Source organism: Arachis ipaensis, chromosome B4, assembly GCF_059453495.1.
Source record: "Arachis ipaensis isolate K30076 ecotype BB chromosome B4, ASM5945349v1, whole genome shotgun sequence".
Taxonomy (NCBI): Eukaryota; Viridiplantae; Streptophyta; class Magnoliopsida; order Fabales; family Fabaceae; genus Arachis; species Arachis ipaensis.
This window is the reverse complement of record NC_142439.1, coordinates 27839634-27855267: the sequence shown is the minus strand read 5'-3', so window position 1 is coordinate 27855267 and position 15634 is coordinate 27839634. Positions and strand designations below refer to the sequence as shown.

General features: G+C 34.2%; 1 protein-coding gene across 1 annotated transcript; it reads right to left on the bottom strand.

Moving 5' to 3' along the window:
* Positions 1-7210: 7210 nt before the first annotated feature.
* Positions 7211-11086, bottom strand: LOC107639191 (mitochondrial outer membrane import complex protein METAXIN). The gene is made up of 6 exons (XM_016342638.3): positions 10827-11086; positions 10185-10522; positions 9948-10024; positions 9753-9813; positions 8119-8281; positions 7211-7610 (listed from the first exon to the last, which is right to left on the bottom strand). The coding sequence occupies exons 1-6, from the start codon at positions 10984-10986 to the stop codon at positions 7417-7419; spliced, it is 993 nt and encodes a 330-aa protein (XP_016198124.1). The 5' UTR covers positions 10987-11086; the 3' UTR covers positions 7211-7416.
* Positions 11087-15634: the final 4548 nt, after the last annotated feature.

Here is a 15634-nt window from a genome sequence, read left to right as displayed (position 1 = left end):
TTTTTTCGTTACTAAAACCTTGCCATTTACCTCTTCTGGGGTAATGATTTGCCGCATTTACTTCAGGAAATGGGGCGGCGCTAGCTGGGCGCAATTCATGATTCTTCAAAAGTAATTCATTATTGTGTTCAGCAACAAGAAGGTAAGAAATTAACTCAGGATATTTTTTAAATCCTTTTTCTCGATACTGCTGCTGCAAGAGCACATTCGAGGCATGGAAAGTCGATAAAGTTTTCTCTAACATATTGGGTTTGAGAAAGTATCACCGTCCTTTGATGATTGTACCTTTCTTCAAGGTCTTTTCACAGATCTATAGAATCTTTTATGTGAGATATTCATTTTTCAATCATACGTCAAGATGACACCGAAGGAAAATCATGACTTTGCCTTTATCCTTCTGAGATACATTATTTTCAACTTAATGGTATCTCCAAGATCCATTGAATCAACATGAATTTTAGCATCTAGTATCCATGATAAATAATTGTTTTCAGATATATCAAGAGCATTAAATTCAAGATGAAAGAGTTTCGACATAATGAAAATTTGTTACCTGAGTCTTCCTAAAATTTGATCAGAGTCTCGTGCTGATAACGTATTGTAAAATAAATATAAAATAAAGAAATATAAGTAGAAGACTCTAGTACCACAATTACTATCTCAATATAATAAAGATGACTAATAAATTTACTAATGTTATATGTTATAGTATGTATAGATAGAGAGAGACAAAAGAGAAGTATTCGTAAAGAAAGAGAGATAATTGTTTTTTATTGTTGTGTTGTATGTCTCAGACTTTCACTTCTATTTATATTTGTACAAAATATTCATTTTCAATCTTCATAAAGTTTAGTCTTTCTTAAAGAACTAAACTTCTTTTATTATTGAAAATATTGGTTGCCCAATATTGTAAAGAAAATCACAATATATTAAATGGACATCCATCCATTCATACTTATCACAATACTATCTAATTATATTCATTTTAAGTAATTAGTTTTTGCTCACCTTGTTATTAAATACAGCGTACATAAAATTTAAATCTTCTTTTATATATGAAGAAAAAAACAAATAGGTCCTTAATTTTTTTATCGGTAAATATTTAAGTAATTTAAAAATACATTTAAGTTCTTAACCTTTTCAAAATCTGAACATATCGATTCCTCATGTTCACTTGGGTTTGACTCAACGAAAAATCAAACGTGATTTCCGTTGTATTGACCTGGTTGATACAGAGACACACATGAGAGAATTTTTAAAATTGGACAAATTAGACTTAGGGATCGATATATTTAAATTTTAAAGATGTCAGATACTCAAATATATTTTTAAATCTTCAATGACTTAATTGTCTACAAATTAAAAAGTTAAGAATCAATTTATCATTTTCTCTTATATAATATATAGAGAGAGAAGAGAGAGAGGCCACAATAATCATATATGATTACTATTCTTTTAGCATTGCCATTCCAAACTTTATCTTTAGCATCTTATTAATTTAAGTAATTATTTTTTGAAAAAAATAATTTTAACCTAAATTTTAGCGTTTGTTTTGAGTTATTGGGACAGAGACTAAAAGATTGGAATTCAGTATTATGTTTGTTGGCCCAGAGACTAGTACTAAAATTTCAGTCTCTATCTCCAAAATTTCAGTATTTTAATACTTCTAAAAAGTAGGGACACAGGAGACTGAAATTTTTGAAAATTGAGACTAAAATTTTAATAATATTTTATACCTAAAATACCCCTATTTCAATTAATTAATTCCAACTTTATCCTTTATACAAATTAAATTAGAGATTTATTCTTATTTTAGTCTCTGCCTCTCACTTTACACCAAACACAATACTCCCACTTTACACCAAACACAATACTGAGACTTATTTCAGTATCTATCTCTCAATCTCAGTCTCTCTCTTTTCCAAACGCCTCCTAAGAGACTGAGACTAAAAAAACGATTAAAACATAAAGATGACTAAATCTAAATTTTAGTTTCTGTATTATGTTTAGTGTAAAATACATAGAACTAAATTATGTCTTAGTATCTTATTTAATTCAAAATAAATATAAAAATAAAAAAAAATATTTACTAAAATATCTTTAGTTATTAAAAAAAGTATTATTAAAATTTACTCTCCATCTTCAAAAATTTCAATCCTTTAGGTCTACACTTTTTGAAAATATTGAAAAAACTAAAATTTTAGTTTCCATCTGGCCACCAAACACAATTCTTCCCGTCTCTGGAAACAATCATTACCTAAGAAACCGAAAATCCCATTTGGATGGAAAGTTATTTTGCGTTTTTTCCATTGCATGCAAATTATGGATGCTACTCAAAACAACAATCTATTTATACAAACACTCTTACGTACTCCGTACTCAAGGAGAATGAGAGAAGGAGAGAGCGGGGGCGAACGGTTGAGGGTGAAACACAGTGAGGAAGATGGCCATGCCATCGGAAGAGATAAGGGGGAGAGCGTGGGTGGGTGTGTATCCGGTGTTAAGGAGGGTTCTTCTCGAGAGGGGTTAGAAAAGCCATCCAAGGTCTCTTTTAGAGATAAAGTCATTGGTGTAGAAAAGTCTAAGGCCTTTGCATTAGTAGGGTCTTTATCTGGGGATGGTATCGCGACGGTGACAGGTAAGCAGGGTGATTCTCGTCCACCAAGTGTCAATTTTACCAAGGAGGCAAAGAGTTGTCTAGCTGAACCTTATAAGGAAGCCATCGTGATCAAGGTGCTAGATAAGCATTATGGCTACACGGCTCTCATGCATAAGCTTCGGATAGTATGGCGCATCAAAGGAGGGTTTGATTTGTTGGATGTGGGGTTTGGGTATTTTTTGGTTAAATTTGATATTGCTGCGGATCGTGGGAAAGTCATTCTTGGTGGCCCGTGGTTGATAGACGGTCACTATGTTGCAGTAAAGCCATGGGATGTGGATTTTAGGCCATGCGAAAAATCCTTTGGATCAACGCTGGTATGGATTCGAGTCTCGGGACTTCCAATTTGGTGCTACCAGGAACAAGCAATGCTGCGAATTGCTTCTGCAATAGGGATTCCGGTGAAAGTAGATTTGGCTACTAAGCTTGCAGAAAGAGGAAAATATGCTCGAGCTTGTGTTCAAATTAATCTTGAGTTGCCTGTAATCAAACATATTATAGTGGAGGGTGTGACTTATGAAGTGGAGTACGAGAGTTTACCGTTGATTTGTGCTACTTGTGCACGATATGGGCATGATAAATCGTTGTGCATGGAGAAGGAGTCCTTGGAAGGAAACGGAAATTCCTTTGGTGATGAAAAAATAATGAAGCCCCGACACTAGTGCCACACAACAATCATGAGATTCAACAAGAGGCTGAATCAGAAGCTCGTGTTTTGGGTGAGAATCCTCGTAATTTGGGTGAGAAATTAGGAGTTGTTAAAGGGAAGGATGTGGTTACGAAATCATTGGCTCCTCACGTGCCTGATGGTCATGTTAATGAGGCATGCATGGATGATGGAGAGGGCTGGCAACAAGTGCTCCGTAAGGAAAAATTCACAATGGGCCAGTCATCAGGTTTGAAGGACCAAGATGGAAAGCAGCACAAGTTTGGTTCGAGAAGGGTTCCAAGACCCAATTTGCATGGTGATGGAGGTAAATCAATTGGCATTAGGATGGGGAAGCGAGAAAAATATGAAATTGCGCCATCTCCATCACGCAGAACTCCTGCACGTCGTGGAATTTCTCTACGGAAGCATCCTCGGCCTTCCTCCTTGCAGAACTCGCCAGTTGATAAAAATGGTGGCACAATGGAGGAAACCTTAGTAGATGGAAGCATGGCAGGTGCAATGTCAGGAGGTCCGAAGGTGGCAATTATTGAGGATCAGAGTGTGCCAGTACCGCAGGACAAACCACCTATTGAGGTTGGTGATTCTGTTTAGAGTTTTATGTTCTTATTTATTCTGTCCCTATTATTTATGGATAGTTTAAATATGATTGTTTGGAATATTAGGGGTGCTTCTAATAAGTTAGCCCGTGTGCATTGCAAGGAACTTGTTAGGAAATTTAGACCTGTTTTCTTTATTGTGATTGAAACTCACTCTCCTTTTCAGCATTTAAAATTATTCTGGGAAAGATTGGGGTATCACTTTGTTGGTATAGTAGAAGCAGAGGGGCATAAGGGAGGTATTTGGTTTCTATCCTCTATGAAGGGTGTTTGTTGTAAGTTCATTGATGCTTTTGATAAGGGTGTTACTGTTGAGGTTCACTTTGATAATTTAATTTGGAGGTGTAGTGGTATTTATGGAAGTCCTCAATTTAATAAAAGGGTTCTCCTTTGGGATTATCTTGTTGCACAATCCATGGTTTTTCAAGGACCTTGGATTGTTCTTGGTGATTTTAATGAAGTCAAATTTTCTCATGAATCTAAGGGCTGTCAGTTTTCTCATCAAAGAGCAGACATGTTTGCTACTTCATTAGGGGATAGTGGTTTGTTTGATCTGAAGACTATTGGGAGGCAGTTTTCTTGGTACAGGAGGGTGAAAAATTATGTTGACGTGGCAAAAAAGCTTGATCGAGTCTGTATAAATAATAGTTGGTTATCTATCTTTCCAGAGGCTTATGCAGAAGTTTTAAATAGGCTTCAGTCTGATCATTGCCCTATTCTGGTGCGTTGTAAAGGTCGTCCTCAGCCTAAAGGGAATCGACCTTTCCGATTTGTTGCTGCTTGGGCTACTCATCCTGGGTATAGGGATATTGTGAACCAGTCATGGTGGTCTGGTAATAGAGGAATTCATGGCAAGCTTTCGGAAGTACAGAAGAATTCACTAGAGTTTAACTCGAAGGTATTTGGTAACATTTTTGTTAAGAAATGTGAATTAGAGCAGCAGATTAATTATTTACAAAAGCGTTTGGAAGTGGTGGATAGTATTTATTTGCGTCAGAAAGAGCAACAGTTGCTTGATGATTATAATAATACTCTAGTGCAAGAAGAGCTCCTATGGTTCCAAAAGTCCAGAGAGCAGTGGGTAAGGTTCGGGGATAGGAATACAAGATTCTTTCATATTCAAACTCTTGCGCGAAGGAAGCATAATAAGATTCATGGCCTTTTTCTCAAGGATGGAGTGTGGGAAACTGATCCAGAGGTTCTGAGTCAAGAAGCAGAGTCTTTCTATAAAAGCTTATTCTGTCATTTGGATGATGTTGATTTGGGTTGCCTTGGTGATGTGCCTCTTCCTTCTCTAAATGAGGAAGCTTGCAATAACCTTACGGCACCAGTTACTATGGAGGAAGTCAAAGCAGCGGTTTTTCACATGAACTCTTTTAAAGCTCCGGGTCCTGATGGGTTTCAAGCTTTCTTCTTCAAAGAATATTGGGAGATCATTGGTCTTGATGTTTGGAAGATGGTTAAGCAGGCATTCTCCGGTGTTCCTCTTGATCCAAGAATGTTGGAGACTTTACTAGTTCTCATTCCAAAGGTTGAATCACCGGTATCTATGAAATATTTCAGGCCGATTAGTCTCTGCAATGTAATTTAAAAGATCATCACGAAGGTCCTTGTTAATAGGCTTCGTCCTCATCTTGCGGAGATTGTTGGCCCGCTTCAAGGAGGATTTATTCCGGGACGAGGAACTCCTGACAACATCATTATTGCCCAAGAAGTCCTCCACTTTATGAAGAAGACTAAATCAAAGAAAGGCACACTGACATTTAAGATTGATTTGGAGAAAGCTTATGACAGAGTTGACTGAAGGTTTTTAGCTCATACCCTTAAAAGCTTTGGTTTTCCTATTCCTACACTTAATTTGATTATGAATTGTGTCACTGTTTCTTCCTTATCTATTCTTTGGAATGGGAGTCGTCTGAATGGAGGTGTCTTTGCAAGGCTTGGGAAGTGTTGAAGGATGGGTTTGCTTGGTGTATTGGAGATTTGAACCAGAATTTTTGATTTTCTAGCTGGAGGAAAGAAGGATGGTTATCTAATGAGATCGATTATGTTCACATTTCTGATTCGAATCTCCGGATACAGGATATTTGGTCGGTTGGTAGGTGGCATTTGGATACTCTTTATTCTCCTTTATCTCAAAATCTGAAAGATAATATTCTTTCTTACAATCCAGATGAACAAGCAGGTCCGGAAGTGGGTTGGTATTGGAGTGGGTCTGCTGCCAAAGTCTATAACTCTCGCAATGATTACTTGTAGTTGTGTAAGCAGCTGTTTGGTTGGGAGGAGCGGGAGAATTGGCTTTGGCTTTGGCGCCAGCTTGTTCCGGAAAAGCATAAATTTTTGGCTTGGTTGTGTCTTAAGGAGGCTCTTCCTACTGCAAGTTTTCGCTTTAAAAGAGGGATGTCGTCATCGGATAAGTGTCCAAGATGTCTTTCTAGCCAGGAATCGGTTTTACATTGTATTCGGGATTGTCCCAAAGCTCAGCTTGTCTGGCATAGGTTGGATATTTTTTGTCATCCTTTGGATTTGAAGAACTGGTTCTTGTATCATAGCAGAGAGCATCCGTTCAAGTTCTTTTCGAGATTTTGGTGGATATGGCGAGCAAGGAATAATGACATCTTTAATCCCGATGAAACTTGACCTCCGAAAAAAGTAATTTGTCTGGCATTAACTTCAGAAAAGGAATTTAGGAATATCTTTGAATTACAACGTATGTCCCTTCCCTCTACTCTAAATGGTTTTTGGAATCCCCCATCCATTGGTACTTTTAAGATTAATTGTGATGCTAGTTATTTTGATTCGGGTGATAGTGTTGGTTTTGCTTGTGTTATTAGAGATTGTAATGGGAGCTGGCAAAGAGGGTGTTTGGGAATAATTGAGAGTAATAGTATTCTTCAAGGAGAATTGTTTGCTATTTGGAGAGGATATCTCTTAACTTGGGATGTGGGTCAACGAGATGTTATTTGTGAGACGGATTGTGTGGAAGCATTTAATCTTATTACTCAAAATGGTTTTGGATTTATTGATCCACTGGTGCTCAAAATAAGAGATATCATGCATTGGAATTGGCGGGTTGACTTTCGTTTGATTATGAGAGATGCAAACACGGTGGCAGATACTATAGCAAAGATGGCGATGAAGTTACAACTTTCGCATGTGGAGCTTCTTTCACCTTGGGAGGAGTTTAAGAGTAGTCTTAAACGGGACTGTCACTCTATTTAGGCAGCTCCTTGTTTTGTTTGTTTTGTTTTTCTTTGTTTAATTTATTTCAGTCACCAAAAAAAAAAAAAAAAACAACAATCTATTAACTAACATCAACTCTTGTAAGCTCTACAGAAAAATGAATCCTAAAAAATAAAATAAAAATTATGGATGCAAATTTTCCATTTTTCTTTTAATTTGCATCTTACTAACAGAAGAACAGATCCCAGGCTCTGTAACTTTGTTATTAAGAAGTAAGAACAACAGCAAACTAATGAATGCAGTTTGTTTCAATCGTCAAGATCGTAGCCGGTACCATCATCGTCTATCTCGCCATCACCACCACCATATCCAGACATGATGCTGAGGAAAAGAACAACTGCAACCAGCTGTGCTACCACAAAATATTTGGCCCTTCTTCTGAAGGTTTTCTCCTCCTTTGTTTCCTCTCTTTTGCTTTTCTGTTTGCTCTTGGCCTTTGAACCTAGCAGGGAAGAACCAAAGTTTCAATAATCAAAGTTCACTAATTAAGAATGACAAGAATATCATAGCTCAAAGTAGGCAAATGCTAATGAGTTCCGGAGAAAATAAGGAGTATAGCACTCCCTAAATCCTAAACCCTAAATCCTAAATACTGAACCTTAAATTATAAATTCTAAACCCTAAATTCGGAATTCTAAATCTAAAATTCTAAACCCTAAATCCTAAACTCTAAATCTAAATGATTGATCTAAAATATAATAAATAGAGAATTAAAATTTGTTCAATTAATAAAGGAGTGTACTCCTTACTTAGTAAGGTACGTCTAAGGATGAGGCCTCAAAGTAGCAAATAAAACAACTTTTCCCCCTTCACATCATGGTATTGTAACAGGCCTCAAAGTAGCAAATAAAACAACTTTTCCCCCTTCACATCATGGTATTGTAACAGAATTCTTATAAAACTTATTTATCCGCATAGACTGAAAAGATAAAATCCAGAAAACATCTTACTTGAAGTTGAATGCGCTCTGGAAGCCCATGATGGCGCATCTGAACTGAAAGATGGATCATAGGAAGGGGATGTACCGGCTTCTATAAGTTCTCTCTTATGTTGTTGCACATATCTCACTAAATTAGTGTGTTCCGAAAACTTCATGCGCAGCGTCGATGATTCCTAATTGTACGTTAAAACCAGGAAACAAAGTTAAATTGCTTTCCTCAAAATGAAGATTCTTAGTGGTTTTAGTAAGCAATAAGCTACACAACTAGAATAAACTTAGCTGAGGAGAAAGTAAGTGGATTAAGGAAAACATAGAGTAGCCATGAATTATGTGAAACTATAGTGCAGAGGATCACAATATCCCTTTTTTCATCACCTCAGCAATAGATGTCTTAAGTTGCTAATTTTATATGCATTGCTCCTAATTTAGAACTTTTCTTTTCTAGTGACATTTTCATGCATCTTCTCACATATTGCCTTTTACCAAAGTTTAAGTGCTTTCTAGATGAACTCTTTTTAACATTAACTTTACTCCCTATATACTCCTTCAATTTCAAAATATCAGTCCGAAAATAAAAAATAATAAATAAATTGATGCCTCAGAATAATTGTCTGTTTTAAAATATCAAGATTAATTAATTTTTCCAATAACACCCTTAATTTGATTGTGACAATTGAATAAGCAATGTTTTGTAGTTGAAAACTGAGCTAAACATTGCAAAATAAGATGCATGACTGAAATATTCAAGAATGTAACACACAGTAAGCAGGATAGAAGAAGACATGCTTCAAGATTCAGGCATTATTTGAGATTGCAGTTTTCTATCAAACTTAAGAAAATTTATATATTTTCAGTAGACTAGCAACAAGAATATGACAATAAATTATTTATCATAGGGATTGTTGGGCAGTAAAGTATTATGAATGCAACAGTAAGATACAGGTATAGTCCAATTAAAGAAAGTTGGAAAGGAGAAAACAAGAGAAAATACATTATTCCAAGTTCCAACTGAACTTTTATAAAATTATTTGGTTTCTGATAATAATGCTGTTTAATACATGCAGCCAAGTCGCAACAGGACGGTCAAGATTTTCTTGTCTCTATGATATTGGAAATCATCAAATAAACACAATAATATATCTGTTTGCTACATTGTGAAATAAAATCGCCAAACTTATACTAGACAAAATATACTGAAAGAAATACCCTGCTAAATTTTAAAAGTATCTTTCACTGTTATTAATAAAACACTACTAGTGAAATTTACTTCTTTGTTCAATAGCCAGCCAAAAAGAAAATTTACTCATATTCTGAATAAAAGTCTCTGCAGTCATAAAACTCAGCAACCAGAGTATATTGTGTACATAGACAGTAATGCCGCAATCAAATTTCCCTAGAACTTTTGAACTCGAGTAGGTACCCACCTTCCGACATTAGTTTTCTGGACGTTTGCTAAAATTTAAATTACTTTACTAAGTTTGATTATGTGATTGGCCATAGTTTTCCCTCTTATACCTCTGTCGTGATTGTTCATTGATTTTTTATCGATCAGTATAACCCAAGTTTCCATTAGTGTCATGTGCATCCACAGTTGTCTTTTGACAAATATAAAAAAGGCATGGTATAAGTGATAATATAACTCACGGGCAAAGCATGAAGAACGACTAATGCATGTGAAAGAAAAATAGCATCCATGCTTGATGACCTGCATATACAGAATAAAACATATTTAGAGGTTATCAAAAATCAAAACTTCCTCTCAAATAAGAAACCAAAATCTCACCATATATTGCACCAAGAAAGATAATTACATATATATAACACAGCCAGAGGAGTCACCTGTTTTGAAATAAGTAGTTCTCATCCCCTAACCACATTGACAAAGCATCATATGCAGAGTTAGCTCTCCCATAAATCTGTTGATCAACAACAGCTGCATTTGAATACAAAAATCTAAGGGAAAGCGTATACTCTATGTCGCACAAATACAAAAGCGAGTATTGCATATGACACATAAATATGCAACTTTATGACAAAGATTGGACTCGAATTTAAGAAGTTTAAGGTGAAACTGACCTCTTCCTCCTTCACCTCACCATTGTCTTTAGTTATGCCATGTTTCTGCTTCACCCAATGAGCTTTCTTCCAAAACAAGACCTTCCCAATAGGCCATGGAAGATCGAAGTAATAGATGCTATAAGCAGACGAACTATCACACCCCACCCAAAGCTCGTACTCGAGCGCATCGGCAAGCCAAGTTGTGAGCATCACCTTGGTTGGTATCCACTCTGGCAGTGATGAAACACCATCATCCAAATCACCAACTCCTTCCTCCTTCTTTAAGCCCTCAATGATCCCATCCTTCACATCATTGTATACCACAGAATCACCAGCCTCAAAGTAAGGAATTTGTTCTAACCACCAATAAAACCACACAACAAAACAAACAGCAAACTCAAATTACCAAATTGCTACAGAAAGAACAGAAACACAAACAAAAGATAAGAAATTTATCAAATGGGTATGAATGAGTGACACCCCCAAGAGCCTCAAACAAAGTCAAATAGTTAAAAGTCCAAAACTTTGGAATAATACAAACAAAGGGTATATTCTATAATACTAATTTAACAATTCCTTTCTTCTATCTAACTTGAAACACAAATCTAAAATATCAAGCATGAAAAGAAAAAGACAAGAAGAAAAGAAGGGAATGGTTACCAGAATCAGGGTAGTTAAGGTGGAAGTCCAAGGTGAAGGGGAATTTGGAGAGCTTGAGATAGATGAAAGCTGACAAGCATTGTGGGCAACCTGTTGGGAGCCCAAAGCATGGTTTCCTCACAACAAGTGTGTGCCTTCTTCTCCTCTCACTGTCTTCCATTATCAACAACAACAGAAACGAGGTTAAGGTGGGGGGATTTTTCGTTGTTACGAGGATGCTATGCCTATGAGATGTAAATGGACGGGAACAAGAGAAACCGATACGAGTGATGAAGGTTCGTATTTGTGGCAGAATGGGCCACGCGGGCCTCATTCAATACCCGGTCTTTGTTGTTCCTCTTTGGGCCAATGCCAAATATGGAAGTTCACATACTATGTGTTTGGACTGAATCTCCAAATTGGTTTATCAAATTTACAAATTCTATCTTTTAGTTAGTCTTTTAAATTCAAAATTTATTATTTTTGTCTCCAAAATTCAGTTATAGATATCATATTGGTGTTTAGACTCCAAATCATTTTATCACTTATCATTTTTCAGAACAATCTTGGTTTTGCCTTGTTTAAGGGTAACAACAAAACAACATTATTTAGCCATGTGTCTAGCGCAGTAAATCAGAGCTATTTCAACATTTTATTTATTGACTCAATACCAAAAAAGATTGAAAGATCATTATAGTACCTGGATTTAAATTTCAGATACTAATATAATAAATTTTAAATCTAAAAGATTAAAATAATAAAAATTATAAATCTCATGTACCACTATGAGAATTTAGTCGCGTGTTTATATTAACATTTGTAAAAGAATGTTAGAGCAAATGTATGCAGAATTAATTTTAATTAAAATTAAATTGATAGTGTAATTTAAGCTTTAGATATTTTTTGTCAAACTCAATTTTGAGGAAATAAATATTTTTTGAGTTGTGATACATGCACACTAATTTCAGCCACCGTATTTAAATATGTATATAAGTACATAAATTTAAAAAATTGAAAACAAAGGCTGTTCTCACTCTTTACACGCGCTTAAACCTACCTCCTTTTTTCTCCTTCATTCACTCTTACTCTCAGGTGCGATTCTCCTTCCTCATTTTCACTCTTAAGCACGATTCTCCTTCCCTCTCTATCCGATGACACGATTCTCCTTCTCTCTCTCTGGCACGGCACGATTTTTCTTCGCTTTCTCTCTCTCAGGCGCAGTTGCGATTCTCCTTTCTTTCTCTCAGGCGCGGTGCTCTCTGTCGACTTGCTGCTCGCTGCCGCTGCAAGCTAAGTCACAGGTTTTCCCTCTCTGGTTCGTAACTTAGTTCAGAGTTTTAGTGTTCCTCTATTTTGAATTAGAAAAAATTCAAAAATGCTCAAATGGTACAAACAAAAGGGATAATATTAAAAGGCATTGAAACAATAATTTGAGTTCTAATGATACAAGTGGCGAGGATGAGAATGATTTTTGTGATAAAAAATCAAACATTGGTTCAAAGGTGCATCAGCTACTGATACAAGTCCTTGAGCTGATGCTATAGTAGCTGGTTAAAAACTTTTCTTATTGCAAGCTATCTGAGCAATGTGTTTTAGTATATTCTACTTTCTTCTCTTTATGTTTTTATAATTTGATTATTGCATGAGTTTGATTTTTAATTTGGATTCTTGAATTTGATTATTGCATATTCTACTTGATTTATTGTTTCTAACCACAATCTGTTTGGTAAAATATCAACGTGTTATCATCTCAATTTTAAAGTGCTTTTTATTTGATAAATTGTGGAAGCATCATCAACTAAATTTTATTTTTTAGTATTGAATTTTTTTTATCAATAATTGTTTGTTTTTGTGATCCTAAAATCATTTGGCAAGTTTGAATCTTCAATTATTGTTGCTTGTGTCTTGTGTTGAACATTTGTATTTGATTTGAGAGTTACCTTTTTTTTTGGGATTTGTCATGCCGAAGTGTTTTTTATAACAAGATTTTGCTCTATAATTTAGACGGTGTTTGAATATAGTTTGGTTATAACATTGAACTTTGATTTCTATTATTGAGTTTGATTATTACCATGAGCTTGTTTGATTATAACCGGATTTTGAATTATAATTTAAAGCGTGTTTGATTATTATCTAATTATAGTATATGAGTTAGCTTAATTATGATAAATGTTTCTTTCCGTCTTGTGAGTGAGGTTGAGGCCTCCACTGCTTTCGCTTTGCTCGTCTTTAGTTTGTGGTGGGGAGATGATCAAGCCTCAGAAGGGAAAAAGAAAAAGATCCTTTTTTTGTTGCAGATAACTTCTACAAAGACGTTGACTCAAAGTAGTAGCAACAGAAACTTCCAAACGTAAATACACCCAAGAAGACATCTTAACTAAAACGTTGTATATTATGAGAAGTTCAACATCACACTATTGAAGAGCTTAGGTGTTTATTGGGAGTTTTCATCATTATTTATACTTGATTCTTTTATCATATTCTATTTTTCGGTACCTAGGAAAGAGAATTATACAAAATTGATCATGTGTGTAACACATGTTGCCCTATCTCCCATTATCTTCTGTTTATCAAAGGATTTGTAAAGACTTATAGGCTTGTAGCTACTCTTGTGATGTATCAATCATTTGAATAGTTAATTCCCTTATGATATTTAATTTTTTCTATGACAGTTTCAATGTAATAAGATTTTGTACTATAATTTAGAGCATGTTTGATTATAATTTGATAATAGTATTAAATTTTGATTTCGATTTATTGAGTTTGACTATTACCATAAGCATGCTTAATGATAACCAGATTTTGTATTATGATTTAGAGCATGTTTAATTATATTTTGATTATAGTATGAGCTTGAACTTTAATTTAAATGTTAAGTTTGATTATTATCTTGAGCACGTTTGATTATAACTGAACTTTGCAATATAATTTTGGAGTGTGTTTGATTATAATCTAATTATAGCATGAGTTTAAACTTTGATTTGGACGATTCTTGAGTTTGGTTATTACTTTAAATATGTTTGATTATAATCGAATTTTGTAATATGATTTAAAAAGAGTTTGATTATAATATAATTAAAGCATGAATTTAAACTTTGATTTGAATTCTCAAGTTTTATTATAATTGAATTATAGTTAAAATAAATGATGATTAAGACTCGGGACACATTCACTTTTCAACACAAAAACTAAAAGAAAACAAAAAGTGACACATTTTATGGGCTAAAATTCAAGACATATATTCACTCTTCAATGTTCAGTGAGTATATCTCAATAATCTGTTTATTTCAATAAGGGAGGCTATAGATTTAAACAAACCTCCTTTTGAATAGACAATTATAAATCTAGTTAGTAGTTACATGCACTACAGCTGAGTGTTAGATTTTTTTTTTTTGTGTAATGTGTGTTTTAAATTTTTACTTATCTTGTATAATATAATTTTGTTGTTATAGACTAATTACCACATAAAGTGATTCAATAAAACTGAGAAAGATGTTGGGATTGTGCATATATAGGCACTAATAATGAAACCTTGCCTAATGCAATTAACGTGTGGAAAGATTTGAGAGAACTTTATTTTCTTGTAATCAGTTCATAATTTCATATATTAAAGAAGAAATCTACATTTTGAAATAAGAAATACGAACTATGACGAAATATTTAATCAAATTCGGTATGCTTTGAATCGAATTGGAAACACTTGATGAGAACAAGCGCGGTTGTGGCAAGGAGAAGATGGAAAAAGAAAAAGTGATGAGATTTTTTATGCGTTTGGAGAACTGTAACAAAATTACGAATAATGCGAGAGGATTCTTTGTAATCTCTTGACAGTTTTTAATTTAGTAGCTTTAGAAGAACTGGTCAACGCGATGAATGGGATGGGTTGGATGTGTTCTGTGTTGTTTTGTTTGGTGCGTGAACGATATGTTGGACAGTTAATCTGTATTATATTTATATATACGTATAAAAAATAAATAAATATACAGTGGCTGATTTTGTTATGCAAATAACATTTTAATATTATTTGGATGATCTTAGCCAAGATCACATTAGAATGCAAAATTGCTAAAAAAGATCATTTATATCATTTTATATTATTTTTGTAATTTACTTCTATAATAAAATGAAATATATTTTAAAAATATAAATATTATTTTATTGATTGAAAAATAAAAAGTATATACGTGCAAGTTTATAAAATTAATATTAATATTTATATTAATTAAAATTATATTATTTATCAATTTATTTAAAACAATATTAATATCATTTAAAAATTAACACAAATCACATATTTAAAACAGTTGGAGATCAATATTACCGAAAATGTAATATTTGAAGATTGATTACATTTTAGCCATATCTTTAATCTACGTAAATCGATACAGGCTAAAGGATTTTGAGAATTGATATATAATACACTATAGACAATTACGGATTATGAATGACATAGAAAAAAAATTTAAAATTAGTGGTTTACATGGAAGTTCGATAGAACAAAAAAACACCTGAAGTCTTCGCATATTACATGCACAAAAAGAGGGTTAGAGCCGTCATGGGCCGCCACAGTTTATGAACAAAACAACGTTCTAAAACCGCTATGCCTAGTCGTGGTTTATGGATGCTAAACCACTAGGGACTTTTGGGATTTATAGTAAATAGCGTTATAATCCGTGATGGCAAGCTACATATTATGCATTTGAGTGATTTGAGAGATTTGTATTTGATAGAGAAAATCACGCGAGGATCATACACAGGTGGGGTCATAGAAGAAAAAAATCGTTTGTACTAACTAAATGCATTATCCAAATTACTGAAAATATCAATGA